Genomic DNA, 14,143 nt, shown 5'->3' with positions numbered 1-14,143 from the left:
CAGACATAAAATTACACCCAGGATTATAATAAACAGGGACTGTAAAAAACAATAACAAAAAACAGTGGACACTCATTTAAGTAAACATTTTATTAAAAAAAACATAAAAATCAGACATTTAACAAAATTACTGCAGCATTACAATCTCAAGTGTATAAAGGCAATCTTGAAAAAGTATTATTGCACTCCTCTTGATTGTTCAGCATGTACTTTACTGTAAGGCAAATGTCTAAAATCCTCCGGCTTGTGAAAACATTACATACTGTCCCTCCAGACTACAGCAAACGCAATAAAAAGGTGCAGATTTTAAACTCCAGCATTTGGAAACATTAGCTCAGTTCAAATCACAGTACTGTACATGAAAGTAGTCATAAAAAGCGTCCCGACATGGCTGACTCCTTCATAAAACCTGAAAGTGTTATCAGCACAAGGCTAAAAAAAACAAACTAAAATTACACCAAAAAAGGTTCCTACTTTTAGCAAACAGTACCTGAAGGAAATGAACAGGTGATTTTTGTTGAAACATGGTCTTAAATATTAAACACACTAATACATTCCTGGAAAACAAACAATACGAAACATGAAACATTACGTTTTTCTCTGATCAATGTGTACATTCCTGCTCTTTGAGGTTTGAGTAACAAACAATTTTTTTTTAACTGATTAACTGACCTCTAAAGAAACAGGAAGCATCACATTAAACATAAAGTGCTATTGTCTGAGTTAATTATTTGGCCTTGACAGCAACAAACAGCTAGAATTAGCTGAATCCTAATTTGTATACCAATACTTGATAAGTTTAAGGTTTAAGTATAGTCCCTGAGTCTCTGAGTGTTATTCAGAGAACTGATATCAACCCATTATTTTTCTTCACATTATGATTGTGTGTGTGTATCATGTAAATTATGTATTTGCATATATTTTCAGGATCACGGCTGTCGTCTTCAGAGTGTTTTATTTCATCTGCTTTGGCTGCTTTCTGACGCCTCTATCATGCCTCGAAATCTTGAGTTTTCATTTGCGAGCAAGGCTGCCGGTGAGTCGAACTCTAGAATCTGTGAGCAGGAAGCAGATAAGGCACGCTCGATATAAGTGAATTACATCTAGACACGTCATTGAAACCTTGTAAGAAGCAGAGTACTAAAAGGAATCCCTGACAATTTGGGCTTTTAATTATTTGGACTATTCTTCAATATGAATATTATAAACAAGAACTTAAGAAATTAAAAGTAACTCATATTATCCAGGTATAATATGACTTAATGATGCAGTTAAGGTGGAGACAGTTAAGGTTGTGGCATCAACATCCACAACTCTGGCAGCAGAATCTTTGGTAGCAGAAAGTGTTGCAACACATCTGAAAAGGCCTCTGACTGAACCCTGTTTTTGTATGACAGTCTGCCATGACATGCTAACAGCTCAAAATCCAGGCACGGCAGCAGATATTTCACAGTAGCATGGCCTAGATGACTCCATGGATTGTTGGAAAGCTCAGCTAATCGCCTCATTTATTTTTGCTGCTCCTCTTTAAATAGTGACTAAACTCCCAAATAATTTTTTGCAAATACACAGTCTAAATCAGTTCTTTATGTTTCTGTGAAAGTTTTGTCTAGTTAATCATTAAAAGCCATTTAGAAATAGTAAAATATCAAAAATATATTCCACTTTGTACCAAAAATTATGTTCTCAATAAACCAGTAATCACATTTGGACATTTCATGTTCTCTAAACGCTTCTCAGGTTGTTTTCAAGCAGAAAAAGAAACAACTTTCTTTCTAAGTCAAAGTGCTGCTTCAGTTTGTAAATGTGCTTCGCTTTTCTACCCACCTGGCCGTTGTCCAGGACCATGACCCTGCTGCAGCTCATCACTGTGTTGAGTCGATGTGCGATGATGAGAGTTGTGCAGCGGTTGAACGCAGTGCGAATCGTCTCCTGGATCAGACGATCAGTCTCCGTGTCGATGGCCGCCGTAGCCTCGTCCAGAATGAGAATCTAAAAACAGTTTCGGAGAGAGAAACAATGAAAAGTTCAGCTTTAAGCAGTTACCTGTGCCTTCATACATAGTTAATGATGCAATTAAGGTGGCCAACACTAGGTGGCACTGGTATCCCATTGAAAACTAGATGAAAGGAGGCTCTTATTTTCCCATTAATTGAAACTGAGGAGATCATTGCTCATCCAGAGAAAAGCTGAGGATGTAAATAAAAGATGGCAGGACAACGCAATTGGCACCTTGCTGTTCCTCAGGAGGGCCCTGGCTACACAGAGGAGCTGCCGTTCTCCCACCGAGAAGTTCTCTCCATTCTCCGTCACCTCCGAGTGGAGGGAATGAGGCAGCTGGCAGACCTGTGGAGGGTCACAGGAACCAAACTGTGAGGACAGGCTTTGCATGCAATCTACAACCTGTTGATCAAATAACTTACCATTTCTTTAATGTGGGTTTTCTCAAGAGCGTCCCAGATCTCCAAATCAGAGAATTGATCCCACGGGTCTAAATTGCTCCTGGGAGGAGAAAAATCATATCAAAGATGAAAAAAACTTCACATTAATGCAACAAATTCATTCAAAAGGCCTTTTAGCATCTGAAATTGACATAACTAAATAGAAAGATGTTTACGCATAATAATGATCCTGTATTTTGTATATAAAGGAGAACAAAGTTTATTGCTTCCTGTTTGCGAATGCATTTTTAAGTGACATGAATCTCCACCCAGGTTTGCAGCTTAATTGGATTCCCTTTGCACCAATTTTAATGAATATTTTTCCAAGTTACTGCTGACATACATTTTACAGAGTAATTATTCACAGGCTGTAAATTCAGAAGTGTTAGGAGGCCTATAAACAGCAGCAGGCAGATCTTATGTCTGCCATTACCTGAAATAGTTTTTACTCATCCCACCTGCCCTCCCAAATGTTTACTCATCCAGAAACATCCAACAAACACGCTGCAGGTTTCTGTTCTTGCGTTTCTCTTTCCTTGCACTGCCGTTTTAACCAGTTTTCAGCTTAAAGGTCAGACTCTGCGAGTATTACAAATGATCAATCATGTTTATATTCTGCATATTGAGGTGCTTCTCAATAAATTAGAATAACTTTTAAAATTTAATTTATTTCAGTAAATTAAATTGGGACGTGAGACACATACTTTATAAATGGTTTCATTAGATTTAGAGTAAAATATGTCAAGCATTTATTTCTGTTTGTTTTGACTTCAAGGTAAATTAAAATAAATAAATAAATAAATTAGTTCCTCAAAAATGTCCTGCATGTTTTAGTTGCTTCCCTGCTGCCACACCTGACTTTAACTCAGTGCTTCTCAAATAGTGGGGCGGGCCCCCTTTGGGGGGCGCGGTGCGATACCTGGGGGGGCGTGTGATCCTGGGGAACAGTCTTTTTTTTGGCCGTACTAGTATAAAGTGTAATTGCGCACAGTAGGCGGCAGTGGCGCTCTCATTGTTACTTCTGTCACGTTTGCGACAGTGCAACATTTTACGACTTACAAGACAACAGGTTTGCCTTGGTTAGCAGTGTTAAGTCAACAAAAAGCTCCGACTGCGTTCTGTCTATGGCCTCCGTTATTCAACAACCCCCAACATGAAAAAGTTTTTCACAGGGATGAAAAGAAAAGCGGAGAGAGACAAAGATAATGAGACAACAGAAAGTCAACCGAAAGCTAAGAAGAGGAAATACGACGAAGCGTATTTAGCGCTTGGCTTCACTGTGACTACAGTTGGAGAAGAGGAAAGACCGCTGTGTTTGCTGTGTCTAAAAATGCTCGCAGCGGACAGCATGAAGCCAAATAAATTAGCGCGTCACTTAAATACGTTACATCCCAATCACGCCGGTAAGCCGCTAGAGTTTTTTCAGCGAAAAAAATGTTAATAAGGAAAAAATGTTATGCAGAGATGGATAGTCACAGTGGGGAATGGGGGGCGCGAATAGTTTTCTTCTTGCTAGGGGGGCGTAACGGAAAATAATTGAGAAGCACTGCTTTAACTAATGGTGACTCTCTGCAGCACTTAATGGCCTGCTGAGATGATGCAATCATTAAAATGTAATGTACTGGAGCACAGACAATTCCGAAAACAATTCCAAAAAGTTTGCAAAAAATGCTTTTTTCTCTGACTTTTATTCAATATTCAATAATTACTGCATTCATCTAGAATAAATACTGCTTTCATTTTCTAGTTGGCCTTGAATTTTTAGGGTTTTCTCCTCCACTTCAATCTTTTCCTGTCAGAAACTTTTCTATTTTGTGCTTGTTATACAGCTCACATGCAAACAACACAAAAACTAGCCTGAGAAGCAAAGTAGTTTGATCATTTTGACTAGCAGCCAATCAGAAAGATGAGCATGGAAAATGACATTTCATTAAAAGTTATGGGCAACATGTGAAAAGCTCTGCCTTTCTGTTTGACTTAAAATTAATACAGTTTAGGGATAATCTGTAGATTAATTTTGGATGAACCGAATAATTATTTGATAGCCACCTGAGGAGTTGTGGGTAAAATGCACTTACAAACAAAGTTTTTTCTTTTTCTTTTTTACCAGAAGGTATATATTTTTGTACATTTTTGGTTTAATTATAGCTCTGAGGATATTGTTCCTTCAGCAACTGACATTTTTTTTAGTCTGTATGCGCCAGTTAAGAATTAATCGATTACTAAATTAATTAACTATTAATTCAATTCACAATTAATCTGATTCGTCGCTTCAGACCTAATTAGAAGTAATTGTTTTTTGTAAGGTATTTTTGTTCAAAATTAATTTTACATCACAGAGTCCCAGCTACTGGTGATAAAGTAATAGTGACTGGGTTACCTGACGGTCCCTATAAACAGCACTGGCTCCTGGGGAATGATGGCCAGCTTGCTCCGTAGGTCATCCAGGCCAATTTGTGCAATATCGATCCCGTCAATGACTATAGAGCCTGCGCTGAGCTCCACAAGCCTGAACAAAGCCACAGCCAGAGAGGACTTCCCTACAAACACACACGAAAAAAGATGCTGTGCCGACAAATGTGGACATGTTGAAACAGAGACTTAAATGTGAGCTGGAAACGCTGCTGGCTGAGGAACAGAGAAGGGGTCAGCTGTACCTGATCCTGTGCGGCCTACGATGCCGACGGTCTCTTCGGGGAGAATGGTAAAAGATAGGTTCTTAAGCACCAGTGGCAGATGATCCCGATAGCGCATGTCCACATCCTGGAAGCTGATCTTCCCCTGCTGAGGCCAGGAGGGGGCAGGAGCAGCTGCCTCAGGACTCTGTCTGGGCGCCTCACTGTCAAGACTCTGAGATAAGGAGAGGCGATGGTATCTGCTATGAATCACTGAGTTCCTGAAGAGGAGCGGGGCCCCCCCACTGATCTGTACTGATTTTTGCTCTGTAAGCTTTTTTCCCCCTCTTTGCACTAAAGGGGAAGAAGTTGTGGTTTGCGTGACAAGCTCTGTCATGTGCTATGGAGTGTGTAGAGCTCACATGCACACAACACAAAAACATGAGCAAAACTCAGCAGCTGCCCTGATGAAATCTGCTACTTCATTCTGGTTACCTGCTGTCAGGGCTGGGCGATAAATCGATTTCATCGATTAATCAAGTTTTTGGTTTCTGAAGATATAATTTTTGGAAAATGTGGATTTTTTTTTTTTTTTTTTTACCAATGCACTCCTTTGTCCATAGTTCAGAGTCATGTCAGTTCATTTGGACTTTGAATTCAGCTCAACTCTGCGACAAAGTCTTAGAGCCAGGCTAAGATTTTATTTTTTATTTTATTTATTATTACAAGGCTATAGTCATAATAGTACAAGACTGAAGTCGTAATATTTGAGAATAAAATTATTTTATGAGAAATCCAACATGGAAAATAAAACATTTAAGTGTGAAATGTTGAGTTATACTTTGGTATAAGTTTTATAGATGCCCATTTTCATATTTTAAAATATTAGCATAAAACTATTATATTATTGTTATTATTATCAGCACCAAGACTTAAAAACAACAGATTCTGATAACTCTAGAAGCATTTTTTATAATTAAAAAGCTTCTAAGTTGTTTTTCCAGTGAAATTTTTGCTAATATTATGATTAAATTCTTGTCACGAAGCAAAAATTTGTGTAGATTGGCCATATAAGTTCTGTAGTAGAACTTACAGAATGGATGGTTGAAATAAAAGCCATTTTTTGAAAATATTTTTATAAAAGAAATCAAGCAAATAAAAAAAAGTAAACTGGAAATCAGATCTGATATGAAAAAAAGGGATTCTATTTTTAAGCCACATCGCCCAGCCCTACCTGCTGTGATCTTATAGACTAACACTCCTTTACCTTTATATAATGATTTATCCTTTCAACGGATGTGAAGCGAGCTTCGGTCTCGGAGAGCAGCCGCACAGTGAACTGGAAAAGGCCGGTCAGCTGGAGGTGAATCACAAACAGAGAGTTAAAAGGTTAATAATTATCGCTGTCACACCAATTACCTTAAAGCACTGCCTGTTTAGGCATCATAAGCAGAGATGATGGTGATACCTCCTTCACAGCCTCGCTAATTGATCTCAATTATCTGCACTGATCGTGTTGATTAGAACATGTGATAAAATGCTGCAAAATTCACACTCAAACCAGAAAAGCAGAAAAGCCCTTCAAGAAAAGAAATGCAAGCTCCATAGAATATACTAGATTAAATAGTTCTTCCATGACAAAACTTCAGACTTGAGATTAACAAATTTAATGCCAAATTACATTTAAAAAAAATAAATTTAAGACATTTTAGGGACGCCCAGACATCCCAACTGTAGGCCACATTACTTCTGAATGCAATTTATAATGAATTGGATATCAACACTTTACACTTGAGTGAGTGAATACAAATGCACAACACACTTACAGTTTTTATATGTAAAGTGTCCAGAAAACATTTATGATTTTCCTTCTTACCAAAAAAAAGATTAATTTAAAGTTTGTGGTCACAAAAGTGACAAAATGTAAAAAACTTTGTCATTTAACAGATGGTTTTGCAAGGCACGGTAGACATATTTGAGGCTTATATTTCTCCATATTTGTTCACTGACCTGCACTGCATATGAGATAGCCAGGCCTGCGCAGGCTGGAGGTATCTGACTCTGCATGAAGACAATCAGAAGTGCAACAGCAGTGATAAGGGAGATGCTGATGAGGTCCAGGCGAACAGCCAGCCAGCGCATAGCACAGCTAAAGAGGTAGTTGGTGGCCTGGTTGGTGTCCAGCAGCTCCTGGTATCTGTAGAGAGAGAGAGAGAGAAAAAAAAGACACTGATTGTAAATCTATTTCAGCAAGCATGGCTCTGCACTGCAGTGCTTGCTGAGGGCAAAACTTCTAGCATGCGGTTTAATAAATTTATAGGGAGAAGAGCAAAGAGAGAAACTACAAGAGGAGATAATGTGAAGTTAAAGTTTAATGACGTCTGTCGAGAACAAATAGCCTTGACTTCACCTGTCGAGAAAGCTGTGCCCTCTTCCATACGCATGTATGGTGGAAAGTCCCTGCAGACTGCTGGTTATATGAGAGGTGAACGGTGACTGGCTGATGTTCTCCAGGCGCTTCAGCTCGCGAATGAAAACCCTGAGAGCAGACAAGGACGCTGTTTTAATTTCAACTTGTAATAAACTAATCATTTTTGGTAAAGCATGTAGCTGAAATCACGCTGATTAAAACTCCAGAGGAGCATGAAATCATTATTCTGCTTGGATTTGTTTCCCTGAATTCCCATGGACATTCACTTCAATCATCATCAGGTCCGAAAACACACCAGAACCGCTGGTATCGCTTGGAGGAAAAATATCTGATTAATGTGTAAATAATTAAATTACATTCAAGTTTGGGAAAGTTTAAAGTTTTAATCTATTTGCATTTTAAGTGATAAACTAAAACAAAGAGGCACACAAACAGCTAAAAGAAAATAGAGCGTCATTGAATTTTGAGAGGTTTTTTGCCAGGAAATAATCTGTTAGAGGAAACTGTTCGCCATACTTCTTTGTCTCCGATACATTAGTTGGAGTGTTTATAAGAATTGATATCCAGGTTTTAGCATAGATTCTCTATGGACTTGGGCTAGGCCATTTTAAAACATAAATATGCTTTGATCTAAACGATTCCACTGTTGTTCTGGCTGGATGTTTAAGGTTTATTGTCCAGCTGAAAAGTGAACTTCTGATCCAGAATAATTTTTGTGTAGCATGTTTTTTTCTACGATGTCCCCAATATTTACTTCCATTCATCTTTCCATCAACTTTGAATATCATTTCTCCCAGTGCTGACTGAAGAAAGAACAGCTAGAGGGATTGTTCCAAGTCAAACAGTCTAAAAGACAATTATCCCCGATACAGACCAACTCTGTAAACTTCTGAATTGAAGTACAGCTACAAAAAATACAGGTTTTCTTGCATTTAGCGAATAGAAATAATTAACTTAGAAATAGAAATAACTTATCTTAAACAAGAAATGCTTGGTTTGATTTAAATTCAGACAGTGAGAAAAAAAAAATCTTTTTATTCGGTGTTTGTAAATATTTACTTCTTTGTGTGGTTCTATCCTGTGGTTTTAGTGGAGGACAAATAAGGTCCTCCACTAAAACCCAATAAAATTTATAGTGGGAATGTGAAAAGGGTTGAAAATACCCTAAATAATATGAAGGGTGAATCATGGAAACCAAAGTGCAGAGGGAAGCTTGAAACCTGAATGAAACATGAAGCTTTGCGACGGTGAGTCAAACCACTTTAAAAACTAATGCATGATTAATTTCAATTGACCTGATATGGGAAGTTTTCTAAAACCCCAAAAGGCACGTTGTCATATTAACACAGAAATACAGCTGAGGAGGGAAGCGAAGGAAAATTGGTGAATAAAGGAGAGGAAAATGCTTAAGCTTGAATGATGGTGCAGCAGACAGGTTATGATGAGACGTGATGCACCCCACAACACAGCATTTGTTTTCCTGATTGGTTCTTTCTCAACACTGACGATTGCAAAGCGCGCAGCGGTGAGGCACACTCTTTGTAGACGAGAGTTTTTGACGCAGAAGTGCGAGGAGAAGAGGTTTACTGAGAAAGGTAGAGTTCTGTCTACTTTTGGCTGCCAAGACAGAAAAGGAGAGTTTGGGAATTATAAGTCTCTCATGAATCCTTTGGCTTCCTCCTAAAAGCTGCTGAGGAGACGAGGAAAGAACATGACACATGTTCCCTTCCAGGCTGCCACGCACACAAACTTGTTTATGCCCTGGGCAGTTTAACTTCAGAAATCCCAGAAATAAAGCATTTTTAAAAGTGGGTAATTTCAATGGAAGATTCACTTTTACGTAACAGCAATCTATATCCTGCCTGGGATGTGGCAACTTTGTAAGATGGTCCATTTCAAACAACGATGCCGAGGGTCATCGCTACTTTCTATAAACCACTACGAGTCAGCTTAAGTCTGCTGTTTATTACAGCTTATATTTAATTCCTCTTGCATTTTACACCAATTAAATGTCTCCAAATGAAGATGTTTTTAATTAAAGTGATTTCTGAAGTGGCCAGCTGGAGTCAGACTTGATTAAAGAAATACTGAAATTCAGGTATTAAATGAAACATATGGACAGAAGAGAAAATGCAATGCCTTATAGTAGTTTTCATTTTGGCAGCTGAAGCCAGAAGTTTACATACACAGAATAAAAAGACACACATTATTTTTCACCATTTGAAGTTAAGTCTGAACAAACTTCACTTCTTATAAGACATTTAGAAGGAAAAATAGTATTTGCTAAATTTTACAACAATGAAAGAGCTTTATTTATTAATTGCACACTAAGTCGCAATAAAGTACTGCCTTCAAAAGACAATAAAAAAGTCAAGTGTAATTCAGTCTCACTAAATAAAGCTGCTGAAACTGAACACTACATATCACAAAAAGTGGTGGCAGCATCATGCTTTTCAGCATTAAGAAGAGGAAAGCTGCCTCAGGTTTTAAGCTTTATTTTGTAAAGATAAAATAAATACTCCACAATTATGCACTACTTTTATGTGGTCCACCACATTAAATTCTAATACAAATAAACTGTTTGTGGTTGATGGAATCTGAAAGATAAAACATTTAACTCTCAGTTATGGAATTTTTTTTTTGAGTTTTAAATGTTTGTTTGTCCCTCACAGCCATGAGCTTCATAAGGAATAAAAATAAAAAAAAATCGCTCAGCTGTCAGTGAGGAAAATTCCCAGACAACCTTTCCAAGAACTGGAGAGAGGAGAGTCTGACCTGGAGATACGATTGATGACATAGAGGAAGGCACCCAGGGGTAAGATGGAGATCAAGAACCAGGGGAAGACCATGCCCACCATCCCCAGGCAAAACAGCACCAGAGTCAGGTTCTGCAGCAGCATTTCGGCTTGCATGGTCAGACGCACATCCACTGTGAAGATGAGAAAGAAACCACATCAGAGCCCCGGTGTGGTGCCAGATGTTTAGAGGCAGTCTGTACAACTGAAGACCAGTTTGGTTCTTAGTCATGGACATGTTTTGAGGCACTTTGACCAACTACAGTAGTAGTGTAGGATTATCAAATTTAAGTCATGGGAAAAGAAAAGCTCCTCTGTTAAATAATGGATGATTTGTGTTTATATGAACTATTAAAACCTTTTCAGGCAGTTATAGGTCTCTTGAAAATTACTTTGTGCTTTCTTATGTGCCATTTAGTATAAACACATTCATTTAATTTAACTGAAAAGCGTTTAGAATCAATTTAAGCAGCAACAGTAGCTGCTTCGGTAAAGTTATTGTTTCCTTCATGGCAGTAGTCGTCAGATTGTTGTAGAATAATTTTGCCGCCATTTTTTCCCTTTTACCATCGCTTCAGTTGATTAAATCATGTGGACATTGCTGATGCAGTTTCATCTTAAATGACCACCACACTATTTGTTTTTGCTGAGGTGTGAACTTTAATAGGACCATTGTAACACTTGTTGTTTTCTTTTCCAGTCATTCTGCTTACAAGTCAGACAGTCTTACGTTTGACTCTAGCGAATAGAGTCAAACGATAATCTGGCGAGCCACCACCACCGTGCTTGACTGATGATATGAGGGGTTTGTCCTAATCTTTTGGGTTCTATAATGGCCAAACATGGCATTTACAATCTTTTTGGAGAATGAACTTCAATATTTAACATGTCAGCTGAGGGTTACAGAGTCTGAGACGAATATTTTGGAGTTTTCTTCTAGATTTCCAACTTCATTTTGCTCAGAAATGACCAAATGTTCATCTCAGACTTTGAAGGCCTCGTTTCTTCTCTGAATCAAATGCCATATTTGTCCCAGGTCAATGGGTATCAACAGATTGCTGATGTCTTTGCTCCTTTGGCAATTTGTCAAGTTCAAGACTTGCATGCTGACAAAAGTCCTGCTTTTTGCAGTAGAGGACTGACTGATGTTGACCATTTCATCAAACGCATTTGCTCTGCAGTGCCTTAATCTGCACGTTTAAGTATACTGATGTTTAATGTGGGTGAAAAAGTTGTTGGCAATGATCAGGCAACTTGACTAAGACTAAAAAAGTTAGAATTTCCAAATATTTTTTACTAAAAGATGCCTTTGGAGTTCCAGTGTTAAAAGGTTTGCATTTGCACTTTTACTGAATTTTACATGAAGCTCAAATGCTTTTATATATAAACCTTTTCAATAAAAAAAGTAAAAGAACGTTGCAGGTTTTGAACAAAAGCCAAAAATGCAAACAAAAAAACTTGAAGCACAAAGAAAAGACAAGTGGAGTGGATAACAGAGAGCAACTCGCAAGGGAAACACACTGCCAAATCACACAATTTCTCTGCACTACACCTTGTCAACCACGGTGACTTCACTGACTGAGAGCCCTCCTAGGGGAGAGGTTCTCAGTCAAGGTAAATCAAGCCTCACCCTCGTCCATGTCCCTGGAGAAGCGGGTCAGGATGCGACCCAGAGGCGTCGTGTCGAAGAACCGCATCGGGCTGAGAAGGAGCCTGTGGAACAGCTTGTCATGGAGAGCAGAGGCGGCCTTCATGGTACACTGTCAACGCAGACGAGAAGTCATGTTTGAACATGAGACCTGACGTGTAAACAAACAACTTGAACAAGCAGACGGCAGCAATCATAGGTTGGGGGGAGAAATCACTCAGCGATCAAGTCGCTCAATCCAGCTGCAGCCACATGTTACCAACACCAGCAGTCCATATGCTGAGCATGTGTGAGGAGCTGGGTGGCTGTTTTCCTTCAGCTGTCAAATCCCAATTTATAATGACTTTCTGGGAGTCCTATATAAAGGTTGTGACCCAATTCGCAAAAGACATTTCACCGATTGGACAGAAATTACATGTGGCAGCAAAGAACAAATTAATTCTATTAATGGAATATTTAACACTCAGAAAGATCTCATCGCAGCTAGAGGTAAAAAAAGATCATCCATCTTTGAAAAATTAGCAATTTCAAGTGGCACGCATTAACGTGGGGGGGAGTAACCTCCACGATGTTGTGTCAGGATGGGTTAGCGTGAAAAAGCGGACACGCACCCGAGGGGGGCACTGACATAAGCACAAACTCTTTTGTTGATTTCTGTTTTTTAATTCAATCCCAGACAGACACGCACCGCCTTCACAAAGCTGTGAAAAGCCGCAGTGGACAAATGCTAAATGGATTTGGCCTGCAGCTACTTTCCATTATGGTGCTGCACCCATGCGAGCATGAAAAAATCACAATTATAGAGGAGCATAAAACTGTAAAACACTAATCACGTGAAGATTTTAAATTAAAGTTCATCTCCAGTGTTCAAAAAGAAAGAGAATGATTTAAAGATGCTTACCTTGACAAACACCAACCCCCTCACAGTCTTCAGAAATAACGCTGCTCCCATGGAGACGACATAAACAGTGGAGTAATACTGAATATGGGGGTTGAGCCTCATGCTGTTGCTCTCCATCGTTTCATTTGCAGAGATTAATGATGTGTTCTGAGGGCAGATGGAGCAACAAATTACAAACACAGAAAGAAAAAAGAAAAATTCCCCGTTTGGCTCCCTAATGAAATTGAGAAAAGCACAGTTTGGCTTTCTAAAAAGTACATCAAATCCAGCCGGCCTGGTGACATTTACTATTTGAAGCACATCCCTTCCACGGCGTCGACTCCTTGCTTTGCTGCACATCTGTTTCTCAACTGCTCGTGCTTGTTTTTAATTAAGTTTACTGAGGTGCCGTTACTTTTTTAATCACGCACATTCAGATTAATTCTCAGCCTGTTGCCACAACTCACTGAAGCAGAGTAGTTAGTTTTCCTCTGGGAGCCAAACACACACTAAAGAGATGTGTCTGCAATCCCTCTGCAAAAGTATTCCCACCCTCTACACCAACAGAGGCCAAATCCAGTCCTACAGAGGAACTAAACTGAAATTTTTAGATGCCTCCCTTCTCAAGCACACCTGTGTGTGTGATTGGCTCGTCAAAGAGAGTTGCAGGTTAATACCTCTGGTTAAACATTTGCTATAATACAAACACAAACTTCAATGTATTTTAATGTGGTTTTTGTGACATAGCATTGCAATCTAAAAAGTGTGGGCTACATTTTTATTCAGCTCCTTTTACTGCAATACCCATGGATAAATGCAGTGAAATCAATTAACCAATTCATTTATCATTTATTATGAAAATGTGTTATTATGACAAGAATTGTCTTGATAAATTTTAATCAATGCTGTTAAAAATATAAACAAACTGACATTATTTGGAGCTTGCCTGGGGACTGAATCGATGTCGCTTTGTATGAGCATTAAAATGTCCCAAAATTCAAGGATTACTCAAACATGCATGAATGAGCCAAAACACTCATTCAAATTTATTTCCTCATCAAATTTATTGTTGATGAGGAAATAAATTATAACATAAATGGCATATTAAACTAAATTTTTGTTTTATAAAAAACAGCCTCCTAACTTACCCCGCTGCCCTGTCTGATCCAGTGGCTCAGCCACCAGTTGCTAAAGGCTATGCTGCCGGTTGTGGAAAGGAAGAAGATGATGTTGATGACGAAGACCAGTGGTCCACCTGCAGCTTTAATATATGCTCCATAAACCGACCAGGCGACTGCACCAGAGCCTTTTTCTTCTGCTTTCATCAGGCGCT

At 38.7% G+C, this 14,143-nt stretch overlaps 1 protein-coding gene across 1 annotated transcript in view; it reads right to left on the bottom strand.

The window, feature by feature from the left end:
* Positions 1-938: 938 nt before the first annotated feature.
* LOC129360544 (ATP-binding cassette sub-family C member 5-like) overlaps positions 939-14,143 on the bottom strand; it is a 31,361-nt gene continuing 18,156 nt past the window's right edge. The window contains exons 17-29 of the mRNA XM_055030853.1: positions 13,959-14,143; positions 12,832-12,978; positions 11,913-12,042; positions 10,263-10,416; positions 7,467-7,595; positions 7,067-7,253; positions 6,324-6,413; positions 5,099-5,291; positions 4,822-4,981; positions 2,424-2,502; positions 2,233-2,346; positions 1,828-1,992; positions 939-1,055 (exon numbers count right to left, since the gene is read on the bottom strand). Coding sequence (XP_054886828.1) covers positions 960-1,055; positions 1,828-1,992; positions 2,233-2,346; positions 2,424-2,502; positions 4,822-4,981; positions 5,099-5,291; positions 6,324-6,413; positions 7,067-7,253; positions 7,467-7,595; positions 10,263-10,416; positions 11,913-12,042; positions 12,832-12,978; positions 13,959-14,143 — 1,829 coding nt within the window. The 3' untranslated portion in view covers positions 939-959. The remainder of the gene's footprint in view (positions 1,056-1,827; positions 1,993-2,232; positions 2,347-2,423; positions 2,503-4,821; positions 4,982-5,098; positions 5,292-6,323; positions 6,414-7,066; positions 7,254-7,466; positions 7,596-10,262; positions 10,417-11,912; positions 12,043-12,831; positions 12,979-13,958) is intronic.

This window comes from Poeciliopsis prolifica, unplaced genomic scaffold, assembly GCF_027474105.1.
Source record: "Poeciliopsis prolifica strain line A6 unplaced genomic scaffold, Auburn_PproV2 SCAFFOLD006, whole genome shotgun sequence".
Lineage (NCBI taxonomy): Eukaryota > Metazoa > Chordata > Actinopteri > Cyprinodontiformes > Poeciliidae > Poeciliopsis > Poeciliopsis prolifica.
Note: the sequence above shows the minus strand (reverse complement) of the source record. Positions and strands in the feature narration are given on the sequence as shown.